The sequence below is a fragment of the Protopterus annectens genome, chromosome 13.part0 (genome assembly GCF_019279795.1).
Source record: "Protopterus annectens isolate FY-2018-M chromosome 13.part0, PAN1.0, whole genome shotgun sequence".
Classification (NCBI taxonomy): Eukaryota; Metazoa; Chordata; order Ceratodontiformes; family Protopteridae; genus Protopterus; species Protopterus annectens.
In genome coordinates this window covers 1,105,370,970-1,105,393,631 of record NC_056747.1, presented here as the reverse complement: position 1 = coordinate 1,105,393,631, position 22,662 = coordinate 1,105,370,970, and the positions used below count along the sequence as shown (strand labels likewise).

Sequence of the window (22,662 nt, the reverse complement as noted above, 5' to 3'; positions counted from 1 at the left end):
TTACCTTACCTATTTTTACATTCTCTGCTAAACTTGCTAAACTTACCTTCTGACTACTCAATCTTTACTGATTGTCTTCCTCACTTCTCCTCCTCTGGCTCTTCCCGCTCTGTTCGCCCTTCGGGCTCATTCCGCTCCCCTACCCTGCCCCCAAATCTCACCTGCCCCCAGCACCTCCACATTTATACCTCACCAACTCCTCCCTCTAATTGTTTCAACCAATCACAGTCTTACCCTACTCCCTCTATCCCTACATCAGTTAACCAATCTTAACCCCCCTCTTATTTCCCCGCCCACTTATTCTCCCCCCTCTTCTCACTGCACTTAACCTTACCCTCTCCTCTCCTAACTTTATATCTCCCTTCCTCTCCTTCTCTCCACAACCGCTCTCTTCTACCTTTCTTATTACTCCCTTCCACACCCCGACCATTCAACATGCCCTCCCAAATTCTTTTTTCCCCTCAGACTCCCCTTCTCTCTTCTCATCTTTCTTATTCCTCTCCATCATGCTACTTCATACTGCTTAAAAACTCATCCATACCTGCCTACTACTCATACTATCACTTTCACTCACCCACATCCTCTTCTACTCTCTCACTTCAACTCCATTTCCTCCTCCCTTATCACAATAAACCTACTACACCTCTTCCATCCCAAAATACTCTCCTCCTCTACAAAATGCTTCTCTCTTGTATTTCCACTAACCCCAAACATCTTCCTACTCTCCAAACTTAAAATACATAAAGTTATCTTGTGTAATTTCCTAGCCTTATCTGGAGACATTCACCCAAACCCTGGCCCCTGCCTCAGTACAAACAACTCATTCCCTCCTTCACCCCCTCCCTCATTTTAAATAAGCCTCTCCCTCCTCCTCCTCCTCTTACTTCCTCTCTTAGCACCCTTAAGGTCTTCACTATCAATGCCCAGAGCCTTAACAACAAAATTCACTATGTTCATGCTTGGATTAATCACAACCAACCTAACATCTTAGCCATCTCTGAAACCTGGCTAAAACCCCATATCTCTGATTCTGAAATCTTATCTCCAGGTTTCAGCATCCTCAGAAGTGACCGATTTAAATAAAAAAAGGTGGAGGCTCTGCCCTAATCTACTCTAACCTTATCTCCATAATCCCCCTGCAAATCCCAACCCCTCTATTCAAAAATACTGAAATAACCGCATGTCTGCTCCAACTCAATAAACATAAAAATATCTGCTTCATTTCCTTATACATCTCCCCAGGCGATAATATCTCTACCCTTGAGAATATTCTCCACTGGGCCTCATCTGAAATAAAATATGAAACATTTATTCTAGGCGACGTCAGCATTGATTGGAATAAAATCAACACACCTTCCCCCTCCCTAGCTGTCAACCTTTTCAACTTCTCCCAAGTAATCCATTCTATAACCAGACCTAACAAAAACCACCCACAGGATCCATAATAGATTGGATTTTAGTCTCCCATCCAAACAAAATCTCTCTATCTGGAGCTATCCCTGACTCCTTTAGTGACCATCTCCCTGCCTTCATTCATCGCTCAGCTAACCCCTCACAATTCCAACATCATTACATTCAAACTCATAACCTTGGCAACTTCAACCCCACAATTTTCTCCAACATTTTCAAACAAATCAACTGGCAAATCCTTTACACTCTCTCCCTTGACAACGCCGTAGAACATTTTAACTCTATCTTCCTAAATACCCTTAACTCCGTAGCTCCCCAAGAAACAAATGAATCAAAGCCAATTCTGCTCCTTGGCTGACCAAAGAAACTAAACACTATGCATTTCAGAGACAAATCCTGGAAGCTTTATCAGAAAAGTAAACTGTCTTCTGCCTTGCTCCAATATACCCAACTCCGCAACCAAGTAAAAAAACTAATCACCTGGGACAAAAAAAACTACTACAATAAACTTCAGTCCAATAATAATAACAACCCAAAACAATTCTGGAAATCTGTTAACTCTCTTCTCCATCCTGGGTCAAGAAATAACCCCTGCCCTGACCCTAGTTTAACTGACCTCTCTCTTCAACACTTTCTTTACAGATTCTATAGCCAAGCTAACCAAAACTTTCCCTGACAACAATCCTTCCAACTTCCTAAACTCTTCTAATAACTGTCACCCTAATTTCCAACTCAAACCAGTTTCCACAACGTTTATAAAAAAGCTCTTATCCAAACTAAAGCCATGTTCTAATGCCCCCGACAACATTCCCCCCTCCTTCCTCAAATGCGCAGCTGAAGGAATTGCTCTCCCAATAAGCATCCTGATTAACCGATCCTTAAAAGAGTCATACGTACCCAAACTTTGACGTCCAGCCTACATTCTACCGCTTCATAAAGGAGGTAAAAACAACTCCATTTCTAATTTCTGCCCCATAGCCCTCCTCTCTCCAATATCTAAATTTCCAGAGAAATGTGTCCACTACCAACTTTTACCCTACTTAACTCAGAATCAGTTACTTACACCCACCCAACACGGGTTCCGTCCCGGCCACAGCACCATAACTGCCCTACTTTCCTTCTTAGAAACAGTTAATCAAGCCCGAGATTCTGGACTTCTTGTATCCACTGTTCTGTTAGATCTGTCTAAAGCCTTTGACACCATCTCCCATACACACCTTCTCTTCCATCTCTCCAACCTTAATCTCTCCACTAATACTCTATCCTGGTTCTCAAGTTACCTCTCTGACAGACCTCAGGCTGTCAGATGGAAGGACTCTACCTCCTCCATTTTACCTACTCCTACCGGCGTTCCTCGGGGATCCATCCTCGGTCCCATACTTTTCAACATCTTCATAAACAACCTTCACACTGCTCTCCCAGACACTTCAGTCATCCAATACGCTGATGACTCTACCTTAGTCTGTACCGCCCCCAACTTTTCTGAACTTCTCTCTAAAACACAAAAAGCTTTTTCCACTACAGAAAACTGGATGCACCAAAACCATCTCTCTCTCAACTCCAATAAATCTAAAATACTAATTTTCCTCCCTACCAAGGCTTCTTTTTTTGACAAAAACACTTTCAACATCCTCAGCCAAACCAACACCCCTATAAAAGTGGTCCCTTCCGCTAAACTCCTTGGCATAACCATTGACGAACACCTCAAATTCGACCTCCACATACAACAAAACATAAAAAAAAAACACTAAAAGTTAGGTATGCTCTACAGGAATAATCTATTTCTTTCAAAATCCTCTAGGCAAACCTTAGCTGCCTCCTACCTCCTTCCCTCTCTACTTTATGGTGCCGCTCTTCTAACTAACCTGTCTGCCTCCCTCACCTCTAAACTTGAAGCTTGCTATAATAAAATCTCTAAATTCGCCACGAAATCCAAAACCTTCAACCCACCACTGCCTCACCCTTCAATCTCTGAACTGGTTAGAACTTCCCAACCACCTTGACTATCTGCAACTAACTACCACTCATAAATTAATATTCTACCCAGAAAAATGCCCAGCCTTATCCAGCATCCTTCCCCCTTACATCCCTAACCAATCATTAAGATCCGAACACCAAAATCTAATCTCCATTTCCTGACCTAAACATCCCACCGGCCAGCAACTACTCTCCTTCTCTCTAGGTAGAAAATGGAACTCTCTCCCTCCTTCACTTAGGACCATACCTAACACGGAATACTTCAAAACCCAACTCTTCTTACACTTATCTTCCAAATGGAAATGTTCCTGCTTTCACCCTACATAATTTCAAGGTTTTTTTTACACTAAGCCCCTCTACTCCAGAACCTTTCTGCTCTCTAATTCCAGCTAATGGTTTTAGCTGACTCTCACTTGACTGTAAGGATGAAAATATTGCAAATTATGTTAGTACCTAAAAAAAAAAAAAAAATTTTTTTTGTTATTTAGCATTTGCAATATGAATTCTTGCTGTGTGGACATTCTATTGTAATTTTGCATTTGCAGTGTTCTTATTATGTATTCTTGCTGTGTGGACATTCTATTGTAATTTTTATCTCTTGCATTGTATCCTTGATTGTACTGCCTATGGAGCTTTTCTCCCCGGGCCTCCACTGAAAATGGGTACTTCTTGGCCCAGTGGACTTCCCCGGTAATCAAACTGAAATAAATAAATAAAATAGATCCATCTCGTTCTACCTTGTCTACTACTGTAACTGCTGTTGTTTGACTTGGCGCTTCACTCCAGCTGATTGTTAATCTTCCGATACCCAGGAGTCAAATCAACCACCATCATGCCTCAAACTGCATTGCGTCATGTTGGAATATACCAAGTTCAGTTCTGCTGATGTTCTTCGTGTTTCACTGTTGCAGTCTTCACACTTGGGTTATCTGCTTGCAGGTAGCCCTCAGTCGGCCCGAATACCAGAGTCTTAAGATTTCTGCATCGGATGCTGTTGCCTCTTCCATGATATCAGGTCATCAGGGGTATAAAACATGCAGCAGACGCCATTACATCAGCTTTTCTTGCCGTGCCCGAAGCAGAAGCATTTCGCAAGTGCCGGTCTGCTGCTTCCTGAAATTTTCGTTTTTCGAGTTTCAAACCTGAAGTCTTCTAAAGCTAAGTACCCCATTGGGGATCCTTTTTTCTTGCTCTAACCGATGTCAGAAAAAGTTAACAATTGTCTTGCCTGTGGAAAGCAAATACCTCACAGAGATTTTCATTCTTACTGCGTGACCTGTTTAGGCCCAGACCATGACATCCCTTGCTGTCGGTTTTGTGCCTTGCTCAATGCCCGAACTATTCGTCAGGTTATTTTTGTCACTAAATTCTTTCGCTCTCGTTCACCATATTCTGAAATGGCTTCAATAAGCCATCCGACTACCGATCTTCCGAAAAAACGCAAGGTTAAAGACAGAAACAGACGACATAGGTCCAAAACTGCCGACGATGATTCCGTTGCTAGTCGCCAGTCTGCCAGTACTAAGTGAGACACTTTCGCAGCCCCTGTTACCCGCTTCTACAGATTCGCAGGCCTCTAATGAGACCCATTCAGAGTCTGGTATGCCATGAGATGCTTCTTCGACTATGGAACCTGCGGAGGTCTCTACCTTGGATGGGTCCGGAGCTGCTGTGCAGACACTGGCTTCTGCGGGTGTATTCAGACCTTCCGATGTTCATATTAAAGCGACTACTTCGTTAATGACTAAAACTACCAAATTTCTCAGGCCCAAAGTAAGCACTACACCTAGGAAACCGACGACCAAAGTGCATTCTCAAGCTCCCATGCCACAGAAACAAATGCTTAGAATGGCTGAAGACCTTATTACTTTAATTAGGGGAAGCCAGCCTTCCCCCTCTAAAAGACAAAGAATTGATTTTCCTTCTGATTCTACAGACCATGAGTCCAGTGACTCTGATCCCTGTGATTACCAGGACATACCCTTAACTACATATGAGGACTCAGATGCAGAGAATTCCATTCCCTCTGCCTCCCCCCCAGAGGACTTTTCTTTTAGTGAAACCCTGCATACCCTAAGAGAGCATTTCTGCTGGGAATGCCAGGACTACCCACAGTCCAAAAAGAGACTCAGGGAATTTTTAGACTTGCCTCAGCATAGGCTGCTAGCTATACCCCCTGTCTTGGATATTGCAGATGATGTCTTCATGGAATCCAGTCTTACCCCTGATACTTTACCACCAGCTCCTAGAAAGCCTGACAGGTACTGCAGAGTACTTGATTCTCACAAATTTATCTTTAAAAATCCCACTGCGGATCCAGAGACCATTTCCCAGGGACCTAAAGGTATTAAGACTACTACAGCCAAAAACCCTTCCCCTTCGGACAGGGATTCTAGGGCTTTAGACAGATGGGGTAAGAAGGTATATATCTCTGCAACTCTTGCCATCAGGGCTTTAAATTGCCAGTTTCACATGTTGCAGTACCAGCAGCATATTATGGAACTAATTAAACAAAAAATGTTGTTCATTCCTGATTGTGCAGAAAATAAAGACTTACAAGAGTTACTGCATTCGGCAAACCAAGTTGGTAAACATACTTTGCAGTGTGGTTTTGATGCTTTAGAAGCATCTTGCAGGGCTGCTGTCACTGAGTCTGTTCCAAGAAGGCATGCTTGGCTGAAGGAACAAATCTTGCCAGACCATGTCAAAGCAGAATTACTAGATGGTCCATTAAACCAATAATGTTTATGTGGCTCAAAAGCTGAAGAAATTCTTAAAAAGCTGGAGGAAAAAGCAAAATCTTTGCAAACTGTTAAAGATTTCTTACAGGTACAGCCACCTAGATTCAGTAGGCATTGGCCTTCAAAAAACTGGTTCTTTCCATTCCCTCCCAGACCTTCTCAGTCCAAACCCAGGGGCAACAGACCACAAAGACTACAGTCTCGGGGTATGCACAGATCTACTTGAAAGACTGTTTTTTGGCCCTTACTTCAGCTAAGAGAATATCTGAACTCTAGACTCTTATGGCCGTTCCTCCTTTTTTTTTTTTTTTTATTTTATTTTATTTTATTTTTTCATAGGGACATGGTATCTCTGTACAAATCCTCCTTCTTTGCCCAAGGTGGTTAACGATTTGTCTCTTAATCGGTCTATTAATTTGCCCTCCTTTTTTCCTTTGTCCACAGTCTGCTAGTGAGAAGGTTCTTCACCTTGGATTTGCATAGACAACTCGGATATTATTTAGGTAAGACTAAGGCCATAAATCTGAGCAACTTTTTATTTCCTTTCATACCAGATCTCTGGGTTTGGCTGTTTCAAGGCAGCTCATATCCTCATGGATCTGTAAGACCATTTTTTTGTATTGCTCCTTTCATGGAAAATGTCTTTTTGCCTGTATAAAGGCTCATTCTGCCCTAGCTGTGGCTTCCTCTGGTGCTTTTTTCAAAGGTATGGCTACCACTTCCATCCTTGAATCTGCTACTTGGACCCCTGTCCATACTTTCACTAAGCTTTACAAATTGGATGATGATTCCAGAGAAAGAGATGGCTTTGCCAGAGCTGTCCTGCATGGGTTTCTTGAGGGCTGTTCTGAGACTTCCTTCTCCCAGGTTTCCTTTTGAGCTTTAACAGTGATATGGCGGAACATATTACAGTTGTGTAAAATCTTACCATAGCAGTAGATGTCCTTCTCTTCACTGTTGCAGTATCCTCCCCCATCTGCTCTGTTACTTATTCTTTTTTTTTTCTTCTGGATGCACATGTTCCTTCTATTTCCTTAGACTGTTGTTCCTCCTGGGGCTTTCCAGTTCTGAGGTATGTACATACATCCATACGTTACCTTTATGCCCTATGGTTTGAGCGAGGATCATATATATGACGTATGATGTCTGTAAAATCATAAGGCTTTGGTATACTGGCCAGACGTTGGGCTGTTCTTGGCAGGGGATACCATTGGTAAAGAATACTGTAATGTTACCTGTTATGGTAAGATTTTACAGAATTGTATTTTTTTTTCATTCAGAAGCTGCTGGAACTACTCCTTCCATCTGCCTTTGATGTCCTGTGGACTGGTGAGCAGACTGCTGCTGATGTCCCTTATGAATGGTGTCTGATGACTATTGTCTTCATTTTTCTGTCTTTGCCTTGCAGCCAGATAGTTTCTTTGTGCAATGTGCTGAGTCACTTTCCAAAAACTGGTAGTGTGTCTGTGATCCCTTTTTCTTTGCTGTTGTGACTACTCTCTTAGGGTCTTTGTTAGCCAGCAGCCTTGTCCATCTTTTTTGTATCCCACTTTTTCCTGCATTCTCTTTCTTTTGATAACTTTCTGGACTTCTGCATTCCATAATCAATTTTCGTTATGTACTTTATTTCTTTGTCTGGTTTGGCCACATTTATGTTCTATAGTCTTCACACATCCTTATGCGAAGCTAAACTCCTTCAAATTCACTCATTTCCTCTTCTTCCTAAGGTGTTAGAGGCTCCAGTATTTCCTTCAGCTCCAGTTATTTAACTCCATTCAGCTTCCAGGTTTTCAGCCAAGTCTTTGTTGATGCTGGATCCTTCTCTAACCACTACTGTTTGTGGCTACTAATTGTTTTTTCTGTGGACTGAGCATTTCCTTCAGGATGACTTTGCAGTCTCTGATTCCACCCCAGTGCCCTCTCCTTACTAAGGAGGTAGTCTTCTTGAGTTGCATGTTAGATGCTCTTGTATGTAATCATGTGACTGCCTCTCTTGGAGAACCATTAAGCCACCATATATGGGCCATCATTAAGCCATTTGCCAAACAGAAGTCTTGAATGGCCTCTTTCATTCCTGCCACCCCACCCATAGGCAGTACTCCTCTAGTCCAGACCACCCATAGGCAGTACTCCTTCAGTCCTGTGCTATCTGTCCCAATATGAGCATTCAGGTCCCCCATTATCTACACCAATTCCTGTTGTCCCACTTTATCTAGTAGGCCCTGCAATTGCTGCTTGAATGCAGTCTTTTTTTTTCCCTTGCCATTACAACCCTGCTGTGGAACATGGAGATTAGGAATACTAACTGTCCTACCTTTACACTGGAGTTTGAATGATACGAGACTCACTAATTCTGATGACATCCCCTCACTCTCTACAGAAGACTGTCCTTCTCCACAATTCTCACACCATTTCTGGTTCTGTCTTCCCCCTGACTAGTAGACACTGGCTCCCACACCAAGTGGCCTTGTTGCACTGCCCTTCCACCTTGTTTTCTGCATGCACAGGATACCCAGTCTCCACTTTACTGCCTTGTCATCCACTTCTAAAATACATCCTGTCAGTGAACCTGTATTCAGGGTAGCAATATTTAGTTCATGTTTAGCAAGTAAAATTTTATGTCCAGCTTTTGTTCAACAGAGCTGTCCTAGGTAAATCTGGCTGGGTAACTGGACACCATCCTGCCAGCAACTTTGTGACTCAGAGCTGCTAGACTGTATGGCAGGCACACACTGACCATTAAAGGCACATAAACCCCTCCCACCATCAGCATGGGTCCCTGGCATAGGTCGGAGTAGGCCAGGTCCTCAATCCACTTGTCACCGGCCAATTACCATACCCATTTCTGGCAACATTAGGCAGCATGACTATATCACCTAGAGCCAATTTTTACTTCAAATGGATAATCCTAACTCTGTGCACAGTCTGTGAGTCCTGTTCTCTTAGAAGTTGATCTTCCACAGAAAATATAATTTCTCTCTGGGAAATGATACTTGTTAAACAGTCAACCATATTGTTTACCTGCATATTACCTTTTTTGTTTTTTGTTCCTCTTCTGCTTCATTCTTTCTGGCTACCTGAATGCCCCTATCCATCAGAGTCCACCAGCCTCTCCTATTACCCCAGGACTATCTTATTTCTAAGGGTGTGGCTGGTGTGTAACTGAAGGGCATCCTGAGGGTGTTGTACCATGGTATCCTCCTTCCCCATGAATTTGCTTCTCTCATCCTCTGACTACTCCCCTGTATGGACTTCACCTCCCCACAGGAACACCTAGACAAATGCCTTCCCCACTGGGGTGAGTACATCCATCCTTCCCTGTTAGCACCTTAGACTCCTGAGCTGTTTATCAAACCCAGGTCATCTGGGTCATAGGTAGGGCTTTATCCCTATACATTGTGGTGCCAGCCTCCACATATTAGTTGTTGACCGTATCATATGTAACTCAAGTACATAACTTGCAATCTGAACAAATGTCCAAATATTGGGGAACAGTAAGAAATTTAACTGCAGACTTCTAGAGAAATAAATGGAAATAAGTCACCCCCTTTAAGGGAAGTGGTAAATTATTCTTGATTTGCTTTATTCTGTATCAGAAAGGTTGGATCTTAGCTGTTTGAATTTTGGTTTTAGTTGCATTATTTCGAGTCATGTGAAAAAAAATCATGTTTTTGCCAGTTCTAATTATTTCATCATCTTTCTAGAAACCAAAAATACAGCTGAACATGATGAGTCTCCACCACGTACACCAACAGGAAATGCTCCATCCTCTGAATCGGATATTGATATTTCCAGTCCTAATGTGTCCCATGATGAGAGTATTGCAAAAGATCTTTCAATGAAGGATTCTGGGAGTGATCTGTCTCACAGACCCAAACGTCGACGGTTTCATGAGAGCTACAATTTCAACATGAAGTGTCCCACACCTGGTTGTAATTCGCTAGGTAAGTGTGTAACAAGAGGGGTAGTGTGTTTTAGCTCAGTTGAAAGTGTTTCCTTCCAGGAAGGGTGCAAGGTAAGATGAGACGGAATGTGTGTGGATATGTCTGTCTTTTCTTGGACTGTTTTTTGTTGCATTCAACCCAGCATAAGTCCAATTTCATTTCTGAAATGATTTCATAGTAGGTTGTTTAGTTGTAACAGCTAGGCTAGAACAAAAGCGACAAGTTGTTGCTTAAAAGAGTACCATAGATATTGATGAAATATTTGTTCATTTTTTGTTTTTGTCCCAGTGTTTTGTATTTTGCCCTACTTTTATTTTTAGCAGTGGGTTTGAACTGACTCTTGTTTTGAAGTCTTGAGTGCATTTAGACCAGGATTCATTGATGTTTAGGACAATGAGCAGCACAAATCTGCACAGAGAATGGCAGATTGCAGGGTGTGGGTGATTCAGAGATGCAACAAGGCAGCATAAAAGGAAGAATAGCAGTGTATGCAGATGACTGTATACTCTGGAAGTGAGGAATCCCATATTAGTAGCACATACACAGATTACGCAAACGTCTCCTTTGTACATGACGGAGCAATTCATAATTGTATTAAATAGGTGAGCTATGTAGTAGTGCAAGCCTGTTCTGAACAAGTGGGATTTTTGGTGCACAGATGTGGTAGGAATAGCAGCAGCATCTATTGCTATTGGCAAATGCTATGTTAGTGGCCCCCGTTTGATCCACTGCCAGTGATGTTGCACTACACAGATATCCACATCATTACAAAGTGATACCATTAGCACCTTACTTGCCTGCATCTTACAGACTTGCAGATAGTGGGGCAGTACCATGCAGTTAGGGAGACCATAAAAGACCTAGCGGAACTGTATCGACCACATGAAGAATTAAGGGTTATGTGTGGATTGCCTATCCCAGTGGAGGCAAAGTCATGCTTAGCATTAACTGTCTTACATACAGAGGCTTTCCAGTAGTCTACAAGAAAAATATCAGGCACATTGTTGGTATTTGCCTCGTGTATTCTGCACCGTTTCTTCAACGTTGTGCTGCAACATGTTTATAAGTGCATAGGTGTGTACTAGGCTAATGGCCCTGGAGTCTTTACAAGCCTAGCCCGTAGAAGTGCCCTGGCATCGTGCTACCAGACATTAGTTCCCAGTGCCTCTATCAAGTAGTGCCACTGGAGTGATCCCCGGGGTGAACTTTCTATTTCCCATCCACTCATCAAGATTTCTCTTGAAGAGGGCCAGTGAGGTGCTGTGCTTGACATGTATGGGAAGTCTATTCCAGAGCTTGGGCAGTCTATGGGTAATGAATCTATCCCTCCAGCATGTTCTGTTTGTTGTGGTAATGAGGATGAGGTCTCTGGAGTGTATGGTGTGGAGGGTTGAGGATGAGGTCTCTGGAGTGTATGGTGTGGAGGGTTTGGGATTTCTTTAGATGTAGCATTTCTAACAGAGCTGGGTCAGACATGGCTTTGTAAGTCAAGCAGAGATCATCTCTTAGTAGATGATATGAGACAGAGAATAGCTGGAGTTTTTTGAGTCTGTATGTGTAGGACATGTGTTTAAGGCCTAGGATCCTCTTCATGAGGTACTTTTGTGGCCTTTCCAGCTGTTGCATGTGTCTAGTGAGGTACATGCCAAATGGGGCATTATACTCGGAAGATTGGCCTAATAAAGGAAGAGTAGAGAGAGATGATGACCTCTTTCTTCCTGGATGCAAAACCCTTGGTAATGAGATGTGCCACATAGAAGGACTTTCTGACCACAGTGGCAATGTGGTGGTCGAAGGAGAGGTTTCTGTCAACCTGTGTCCCCAGATCTCTAATAATGCCTTCAATGTTCAGTGGGCTCCCATTAATGTGGTGGTAGTCAGTGGGAGCCAAGTTTTTCCCAAAGGGGATGACTGCATTTTTTGGCATTAAGCTTAAGGCCATGGTTTCGACACCAGTCATTGGATTCAGTGAGGCCTTTCTGTAGGATGTCTGCATCACTTGGGGAGTTAATAATGGCTTCCAGCTTGCAGTCGTATGCAAACTTGGTCAGCCAGAGCCCTACGTGTTGGCCTAGACTTCTGAGAAGTAGATGCCAAACAGGAGAGGACCCAGGACAGATCCCTGTGGGACTCCATTCGTGACTGGTCGGCAGTCTGACTTGGAGTCTGCTACTTTCACACTGTGGGTTCTATCTGTGAGCCAATTTGCAACCCACCTAGTGATATAGGGGTTGATGCCTAGTTTGGTGAGTTATCAGTAATTCCTGAGTGGGGAATGGTATCAAAGGCCTTGGCCAGTTCGAGGTAGGCTGTATGAACTGCCTTGCCCTCATCCACAGCTCTGGTGACTGACTCAAAGTAGTCAACCAGGTTGAGTAGGCATGATCTACCTTTCACAAAACCAAATTGCATGGGATCTAGAGTTTGGAGATTCCCTATATCCTTGTTAATTAGGTCCATGACGATGCGCTCCATAGCCTTACATATCAGACTCATCAGGCTAATGGGGTGATAATTCCCAGGGTTTGTAGTTGCTCCCCCTTTATGGAGAGGGATGACTGTAGCAGTGCGCCATTCGGTAGGGACAAAGCCTGAGGTGAGGCTGTGACTGAACAGGGCACACAGATGTGGTGCCACTTCACTTTGTAGTTCATGTAGAACACATCCAGGGATATTGTTGGGTCCCATGGAACCTGCATTCTTGGCCTTGGACAATGCAGCTTTAACATGTGCTGCAGTAATGCTGGTTGCCTGGCATTCCTCCGGTATTGTGATTGGTCCTTTGGAGGAGGGGGGGGTAAAGCTGGCACTGAATCTATCGGCCAGTATGTTGGCAATATCTGTTGGCTCATTGTAGGAGGTACCATTGCGCAGTAGCTCAGAGCAAACCTGGGTATTGCCGTGGAGATTCTTGATATAACTATAGAAGGCTTTGTGGTTGTTTTTAGTGTCTGCCGCAATTCTGCCTTCATGGCTGGCTTTAGAGGTTTTGATGAGGGATCTCAACTTTTTGTTGAGGCTAATAAGGGAGTTTTTCCAGTCTTGAGACTTCACCTTTTTCTGCAACAGTTTCTTCCTTCTGTTGTAGAATTTATTAATGGCTGGGGACTACCTGCTAGGCTTCCTTTTTTTGGAGGAGAGCATCTTGGCTCTGTTGAGTATGGCTAGTTTCATACATTTATGTATGTGTTCGTACAGTGCATTGATGTATGAGTTGGCAGTCCTGCATCTATTTTCCAGTGACATGGGTGCCGTGAAGTTAGCCACCTCTGTTTTTAGGAGCCCAAAGTCAACTTTGGAGAAGTTTTTCATTGTAGTTACCTTTGCGGAGTGTGTGGGTGAGATGTGGATTTCCATGGTGATTAGTTTGTGGCCGGATCTAACCAGGGAGGAATTGACTATCGATGAAGAGCAATGGTTGCCCATATTAGTAATAACCAGGTCAAGGGTGTTGCTTCCTCTAGTGGGGTTAAGAATGAGCTGGTCTAGGGCATTGGAATTGATGAATTCCAGGAAGTGTTGGGCCAGTGTATTGGTGCATGAGTAGTTTTCCCTGTTGATTGAGGGGTAGTTGAAGTCATTAGTATGAGAGTGTTGGGTTAGACCCTAATAGTTTCCAGGGTGCTTAGAAATGTAGAGTGAGAGTCCTGGGACATGGTTGGGGACCTGTAGCAGGCTACGACCTGAATCACTGTCTTACCCAATGTTAGTTGAACCTGAAGTATCTCGGATGTGTTATGCTGAGCTACAAGTCTGGAGGTGAATATATCATATGGAGATACCACCACCTTTGGAGCTTCGGTCCATGTTCTGGTGCTGAAAGGTGTGGAATGAGTTATAGCCTGGTAGCACAGGGGTGCTTTCTGCTGTTTTAAACCAGGTCTCTGTTACAGCACAAATGTCGATATTCTCGATTTTGAGGAGTGCTTCAAGCAAGTACAGCTTGAGATTTAGACTTCTAGCACTGAGCAGCATGACCCTCAGATTGCATTTATTTATAGCTGTTATGGTGGTAATTTGGTCCTTGGAACTTTGCCTAAAGAAGGCAAGAGCCTTAGCCAGTATCCGGAAACCCAGGGGTGACAGATGCAGGTCATCTCTGGCAAAGCATTGAGGTCTGTCAGTCATGTCATGCTAAGCAGACAGATACTGAATCCCCTTAGAGTGACACCAGAAACTTAGCCAATTGTTGAAGTCCATCATTTTCTCCTTGTCCTGCGGTATCATTCTGGGCGATGGTAGGATGCTGCTCAAGGCTAGGGTTATACCTGCCTGGGCCACATAATCCTAGAGCTCCTCCATGTCTCTTTTCATGTAGTCCAGGGAGGTGTGTCTCAGGTCATTCACACCCACATGGACAGTGACTGAGTCTTACTTGTACTTGTTGTGGAGTGACCTGAGTGCATGTGTTATGTGTCGGATTCTGGCACTTGATAACTGACTGTTACCTTCTCCTTATTCAACCTAGTGGCTCACTATCGAGTCACCTTCTCCATATTCAACCCAGTGGCTCACTGTCAAGTCACCTATGATTAGTGTATTGGGAAGCTGTTTTGCCTTAGGGGCTTAGGGTGAGGTGCACACTGTGTAGGTGAGCTGTGTGCATTGTGGTTTGTGCTGTGTTGTATTGGTCGAGTGCTCTTCTGCCTTGGAGGTCTCTGCTGTTTGGGTAGATTTCTATTGATACCCTCCATGAAGGTGGGTGTGTGGTTTGTGTTTTTATGTGAGTGCTGTGGTGGTGGGTGTTCTGGAGGGCTATGTGTTGCATGTGGTGTGGTGCAGGTGTTGACCTTCTCCTCTTGACCAACTATTCCGGTCTTGGCTTGAGAGTGCATGGCTTCCAATTCGGATAAATAAGTGCATCTCTCACAAGTCTGAGTGTTGGGAGGTAGGAGAGGGTTGTCTGTGTACATGAGGTAGTTGCTACACTGCCTCAGGATGCCCAAATTCACCAGGTTAATAGGAAAAAGCACAGGGAACTGACCTTTAGACATGCCAGGAGGGAATGGTCATTATTACTAAGTACTGGAGCTGTTTTCTTATGTATTCCTTTTACAGGAAAAATGTCACTCAAGGTGTCTGAGTCTGTACAGAGGACTGCCAAACACTTGAGGGCAAACTAATACGTAGATCCTGAAAATTTAGGGATATCTGGTTCCTTGGGACTGCATGGGAGAACAACTGCAGAATGCAGGTGTTTTGTAGCATAGACAGTTTCCTTGAAGACTTGGGAGCCATAGATTACTCACCCATCAAGATCCCACCTTGACCACTGGAACTGAGATGTATCAGTAGGAGGTGCCTGCACTCCCTGGATTGCCAGGTGGTCTGCAGCGCTTAGAGTAATATGGCTAATGTGTCTGTATGCTACCCATGCCTATCCCGTGATAAATATGTATTGTACACATCTGATCTGTGGGAACCGTTTGCACAAGGGGACTTCCCACAAGGTAATCTAGTTTGTAGGTGCACATGTAGACAGGTTCCATAGGGCAGTATGCATACATGTCATGCAAGTACGGAAGAGGGCATATGTAGTGGTGTGACTGTTGTATGTTGCAGGTAGTGCAAAATATGCTTTGGCCCCATGTGTGTTGACCCCCTCCCCCCATCTGCAGCCCTCTGACCATTGCAAAGGTGGTTGATATCACAGCCCATGAAGAAACTCATAATGTCATGGCTTGCATATTTTGGCAGCTGCAGGGATGCTACCATTGCCTTGACACACCAAAGGGGTACTGTCACCTGCAGCAAAATTGTTGCAATGTTTGCCATGTTACATAATAGGACAATGCGGCAATCACTACAGCAGCAGGGAAAGGTATTAGCAAGGACCATCATAGCAGTAGTACCAGCCATGGAAGAATAGGGTCCAGAGTTTGGGGACAGAGTGGCTACAGTGGCACCACATGCAAGGTGGATGCAGATGCAGTACATTGAGGTGGTGTGCGACCTACAGCTCTGGGCCATGACAAAGTAATACAGAACTTATTTACACTTTGGTCTGGTGGAACTAACCCAGTCAAGAGTGTCCTCATTTCAGGGGTGACTCAAAGTGTTATTCATACTTACTAGGACAAATTTGACTGTGGCACAGGGGAACTTCCCCTAGTATTAGGAAAAGAGAAATGGAAGCGCTCTGAAGTTGCTGCTTGGTGGCGGAGGGCTGCTACTGCAGTCCTAGGAATTCAGGATGGAGGAGAGTGAAGCAGAGATGGAAGGAGGAGCAGGAGATGGAGTAACTGCTACAGGGTTGGAAATTGGAGAACTGCGCACACAAGTGCTGGAAAATTTGATGAACCAGACCGAGCCAAAGGCAGGAGAGAAAGCTGGATATAATGATATGCTAGAAAGGAAGAAACTGAGGTTGGAAATGAACAGCAGCTATTGAAGGGAAAATGCTGGAGGTATCCTATGCTGATTGAGTACCCAGTTTTACGGGTTTACCTGTACAACAGGATTTTTTATTACAAGAAAGAAGTTATGCCGATTCAGCAAGACAAGGAAGAACTGGAGAAGGAACAGAGGTGTGAAACATTTGCAGTTTTTCAACAGTAGCTGTGAACAGTATCATTTATAAGAATAATAAGTAAAAACGATGGTAGTGTGAACAGGCTTGACATCATGGATAGTGTTATTATTTTGCATTAAAGGCATACGAGTCTTAATTCATTTGGGGCCTGACATTTTTGTGAAGTGACATTGTAGAGCTTTAATTTGTTGGAAAAAATTAATGATTGACTGACTGAAGAAATAAATTCTGTAGTACCAAGGAAAGACTATTTCAGAGCTAGACACTACAACTAAAATGTAAAATAAATGTGCAATTTAGGATTTCAGATACAAATGAACACGAGTTAAAACTGTATTTTCTTTTACCATATCATAAAGTACATGAAGTTAAAAAAAATACATATGATGAAAGAAACGTATGGACCCGGGGGTTGGGAAGTATAAGTAACTTAATTCCTTTTTGAATATGTTTCAGTATCAAAAACCTTAAACAAGGTAAAGCCCATGTCCCAGATGGGTTCTGTATAGAATTCTGTAAATACTTTTCATCTAAAATCTGTAAAATTCCACTCAAATTATTTAATACCATCAAAACTTACGGAATATGAAATCATATCCAGGTGGTTCAAAAAACATTTTTATTCTGAAACATAATCAAGATGCTAATAACAATGCTAACTACAGACCAATCTCGCATATCTACGTTGATTTTAAAAATATACACTACTAAATTAGTGAATAGGCTAAAATTGATGCATGTTTCAGTTCTGTCACCTTATCAGTCTTCCAGACAAACTTCTGATTTTACCTTCACATTAAAAATTACACAACTCTTCATCAACAAATCTAACCATGATACATTCACACTATCAGTAAATTTATACAGAGCCTTTGATCGCATCAACTTACATTTTTTGTTTACAACTATGCAATACTTTAATTTTCTTATGTCCTTCATTAATGCTATACAAAACCTGTACAGTAAGACTTGTACAAAACTCTCTACCAGTAAGGCTACATCTAACCCTGTAAACGTATCTACAAGCACTGCACCTATGAGGAAAAAATACAGGCAGTCAGAAGAACAAGAAAAATAAATGGTCAGCAAAGCAAGGCATCCCAGGGTCAGTACAGTCTTTATTATTCCTTGACTAATTAGTTTGGTTTACTGACTGACAAAGATTACAGATGAGGACAGGGTTTTTATACAATCCTGAAAGATACAGCCCTGCCTCTTTAGACATACACTGTGTCCAAATCAGGTTATACATCTGTTTAAAATTGCTTGTGAGCAGACTATTTTAAAAGTTACTACTATAACAGGTTTCTTCCCTTTTTAGTGACAAGTACAGAGTCAGCATTCCTTTCTTCAGCTTGCTTTATCATCATATGTTCTTACTGCTTAATTGTCTATCACAACATTTCTAATGAGAAAGAATATTTATTGTTACAGTTGCAGTTTATAGTTACATTATTACTGTTGTTGAATAATCAGAACTAATGAAAGTTTGCAACTTACAAAGTAGTACAATACAAAAGCTTAATAAAAAATTAATATAAACTCTGCAGCTTTGCAGCATGCATATGCAAGGGACAACATCTGCCTCTGTCATTCATTCTATAGATAATGTATGAAGTAGAATAATATACATTTCCTGATTCTTTGCTGTTTATGCATATATGTACATTTTACAAATCATGTATTTTACATTATTTGCATTCTTTACACATATAGGTTTAGGAATGTTTGATAGAAATAGGAAAGTACTGACTAATACATGTTTTGTACAACTTCTAATAGAAGAGCCATTCCTGCTGTTACAATACATCAATGTGTGTCAGTGTGTGACCCTTGTTTCAGGCTGCTGTGACCTTTCCATTCTATTTTTGCCTGTGTCAGTGGCTGAGCAAACAATTCTAAAAACCACTGCGAAGTCTTATAGCTAGTTTGCATCTGTTGTCTGACATTTAATTATTAGAGGAATTATTTTCATCGTAAATATTTGCTTATATTAATAATTATGCCTTGATAAAGAGAGGAATTATTCATAAGCACTATCTTAGCTTGGCTGATGCTCTTTTAGACAGGCATTGTATTTCCATGCAGATTTGTATTTATGTTTTCAGTCACTGGCATTCACATAAAAGATTTGTTCACACATGCTGCTCGGAGAAGATTTCTGTAAGCTGGTGTCCCAACATTGCTTGAGATCCCAATGTTATAACAGTTCCCCCTGAACAGACATGAGAACTCATGTTTGCTGTTTTTCGTTTAGTGCATATTATCAAGCTTCATTGGTTTAGAGTACTTCATAAATCGTACAATGTCTTGGACCTGATGCATTTGGTCCACTGTCAAAACCTGTACTGCTTGCCGTCTTTCGATTCCACACTTGGTAACAACAATTACTAGGCTTATACATCCTAAAATGCCAACTATGACCAGTGTAAGCTGCATTCTTTTTCCTCCCCAGCTACTGATAGAACCGCTCAGCCAAGAGAACCATGTTTCTTTTTCTATTTCTGCTTTTTGAGCAACTTCCTCAATTCGCTTGAAGTGACTCCTGATTTCAGGTTCATTATCAGGAATATGAGTACAACATTCCTCTCCTATTAATGCAGAAGTACCTCCTTTACTAGCAACACAAAATCTAATGTCATGGGGTTTTGTAAGACCATAGTTCTCATGGCAGTCATTTCCAAAGTAACTTCTTGTATTGCTTCGAATGTAGCATTACTTAATTCCTCCAATAATCCTGCCAATTTTCTAATTTCCCAAATAGCTTTCCCTGCTCCATAGAACGGAAAATTGCTGCTCCTGCAAGGACATCATCTCCTACATCCATTTTTTCTATGTTAATGTGTCTTTATTGTAGTATGTCTAATGGATGGAATTACATGTCCCAAGTAACACAATCTAGTCCAGTTCTAAGGAAGCCATTTGTATGCTTTATTACCACATATGTAATATATGCCTGTTTGAATTGGAACCATCCATGTTATAACCCAATGTTTAGTTCTAGCTTTTTTAAATGTCCAGCAAGTTTCATTACTAAAATGCTCAAAACATTGTTCACTGGCATTTCGGGTAACAAAAATAATACTACAAGGACTTTTCCCAAGAAATGGGTGATTACTTGTTCCTTCTCCTTGTAAACAAACATCAGCAGTCACATTTGTATGGACAACCCTCAAGAAAGGATGTGTCCTTGGGAAAGAGTTATTTCTTGGAACCCAGTCTTGATTTGTGAGGTTCAACATTTCCAGAAGGGTCAGTGGAATAGGTCATTTTGGAATTCCACTGTTTGCAGCTTGTGGTATCTCAGCACAGATCCAACACTGTTTAGCTTTCAAGGTTTCTGAGTACATTTGCAGTGATTTGGTAAAGGTATTGAAGTTTATCTTTCCTTGTGTGGATCAGCAAAAAATTGTCAGGATCACGATTAATATCAGGGTTTTCATGATTCGATATTTTCTGGAAAAGAAAAGAATTGTGTTCTTATTAGTTGTATCTGATATTATGTCCCTTTATATCAGTTATTACATTTATAAGTTATTCAGTTTTCTCCCTTCCATTTTAATCTTTTAACATGATTTTTATGAATCCAACCACTTTTTGGTGGCTGATTTTTATACGGCTGGATTTGTACAACCACTAACCCCACTTTGGTAACAATGTAGAGTCCTATCCATTTTGAATCCCATTTATTTGTGTTTCCAAACTGACGGACCATTACAAGATCTCCTTGTTCCAATTGTACCTCCCCTCGATTCCCAAATCTCATTTTTACACAGTTCTAGATTATGTGCTTGTCCAGCTTCCCTGACTCTCCCTTTTGCCCAACTGATTTGGTCTTGGAGCTGGTCCCACAATTTTGTTTCTTCTAATGGTATCCCATAAGGGATTTCTCCTGTTTGTAAATTCATAGGTCGACCTGTCATTAGTTCATGTGGAGTTAACCCACATCCCTGAGGAGAATTTCGCATCTTAATCAAAAGGGTAAATGTTTTACCCAATGATTCCCGTACGCAGAAATCATTTTCTTTAATCCTTCCTTCAGAGTTCAGCTCTTTTGACTTTTCCAGAACTCTAAGGATGGGAAGGAGTATGAAACCTTTGCTTGAACCCCCAAGTTTTACACATTTGCTTTGTCACTTTTCCAGTAAAGTGAGTCCATTGATCACTATGTATTTCTCGGGGCACTCCCCATGTTGGAATGATCCTTTCACTTATTATTCTAACTACTGAGTTTGCATCTTCCTTTGTTGTTGGATGAGCTTCCACCCATCCAGTATATTCATCTATCAAAGTATGTAAGAAAGAAAACCCTGCTGGTGCTGTTGGAAGAGGTCCTACAAAATCCATTTGTACCCTTTCCCAGGGTCCCAATGCTTGTGGGAGTCTATATTGTTTTCTCCTATTTCGTTTTCTCACATTGTGCATGGCACATGTGACACATGTATCTACATGATTTTGGATGTCTGTTGCCAGTCCTTCCCATTTAAATCTAGAACTAACAATTTGTTGTAGTCTTTCCCTTCCTGGATGACCTAGCAAATTATGATAATAAGTTAACAACAGTTTTCCTTTTTCAGGCTCAATTGTTTGTACCCTATGTAAAGGACCTTTTTGAATTCTCCTGGTATTGACCAAGGTTCTGGAAATCTAACCCATTTCCATTCACTTCCTTGTATTATTTCAAATTCTTCTATTTTCTCTTTCTTAATGATGTCTGGCTGTTCTCTTAGAATTTTTACTAAGCTTCCTAACTGCTGATTATCTTTGTTTGTTTTTCCATTTAAGGTCATATGAGCACCTTGTTCAAATTCACCACATAACTGCTTCATTTCATCTGTTCCTGTCACTGTTAATCCACATACAGTAGGTGTTATGATGATCCCATCACATTGGATCTGGGGAATTTTACCTACCTCACTTTCCACTCTATGTTCATACTCTGTACACTCTCTACAAAAGTTAGCTGTACAATGTAAAGGTAAAGGATTTAGAGGTAAATCCATTTGTGTTTGGCACTTATTCAAAATATTTTGTACAATTTCTGTTATTTGCTTTTCTTCCATATCATTTGTTTCCCATGCCCAGTATTGAGGAACATTTTGTATTGGATAAGTTTCTTTGGAGTCTAAGGCCCCTTCTTTTGCTAGAAGATCACTATTTTATTAGCCTGACTGTGTACCTTGTTTTTGGTGTGAGCTTTGACCTTATTTATACTCACTGTAGAAGGATTGTCATCTTTTATTAAACTCCAAATTTCTGTCAACACTTCCTGATGACTTGGTTTACCATCAGCTGTAATCAAACCTCTCCTTGCCCAAATGGGAAGAGATGATGTTAAGACTCGGACTACATATTCACTGTCTGTATAAATGTTTACAGGTCTGGGCAATAACAAGGCTTGTTTAACTGCTTCTAGTTCGGCTCTTTGTGCTGAGCATCCCCATGGGAGACTGTCCTTCTTATGTTCTTTGGTCTCTGCATTGTATATTGCCCATCCTGTCACAAAACACCCTCTTTCAGAGCTCTAGAATCTGGATCCATCTGTATACAATTCTGATGCTCTTTCAGTAGTTTGGTTGCCCACCCTTAAGTGGTGTTCTTCATTTTCCAAGTCAGGACACTCATGAGATTCCTCTTGTAATTAAACAGTTCTGGTAAAAACTTAATCCGAGGGATTTCTACTCTGATTCCTCCTTCCTGACTTGCAAGATTTGCAGTGATTCTACCGAGTTGTGCATTATTCATGCCCTTTGGATTTCCTTCTAACATATATTTCGCTGGAGTATGTTTGGTCTGTAGCACAATTGGAGAGCCCTGAATCATATGGCATATTATTTCACCATTCTGCTATGATGGCTTGCTTCTCATATTCTCTCATTCCTTTCTCAACTGGACTCATAGCTCTGGAATAATAACCCAAAACCTGATATTGAGATCCTCTTTTTTGTAACACTATGGCCATCATAGCTAGACCATTGTGTCCAAACTGTATGATGAACTCTTTATCTCTTTCTGGGACACCCAAAGCAAGTGCAGAAATGAGTTCTTCCTTGACCTT

At 41.8% G+C, this 22,662-nt stretch overlaps 1 protein-coding gene across 2 annotated transcripts in view; it reads left to right on the top strand.

Moving 5' to 3' along the window:
* KAT7 (lysine acetyltransferase 7) overlaps positions 1 to 22,662 on the top strand; it is a 609,598-nt gene that overhangs the window by 117,861 nt on the left and 469,075 nt on the right. For both annotated transcript variants that reach the window (XM_044055078.1, XM_044055079.1), the window contains exon 4: positions 9,833 to 10,072. In XM_044055078.1, coding sequence (XP_043911013.1) covers positions 9,833 to 10,072 — 240 coding nt within the window. The remainder of the gene's footprint in view (positions 1 to 9,832; positions 10,073 to 22,662) is intronic.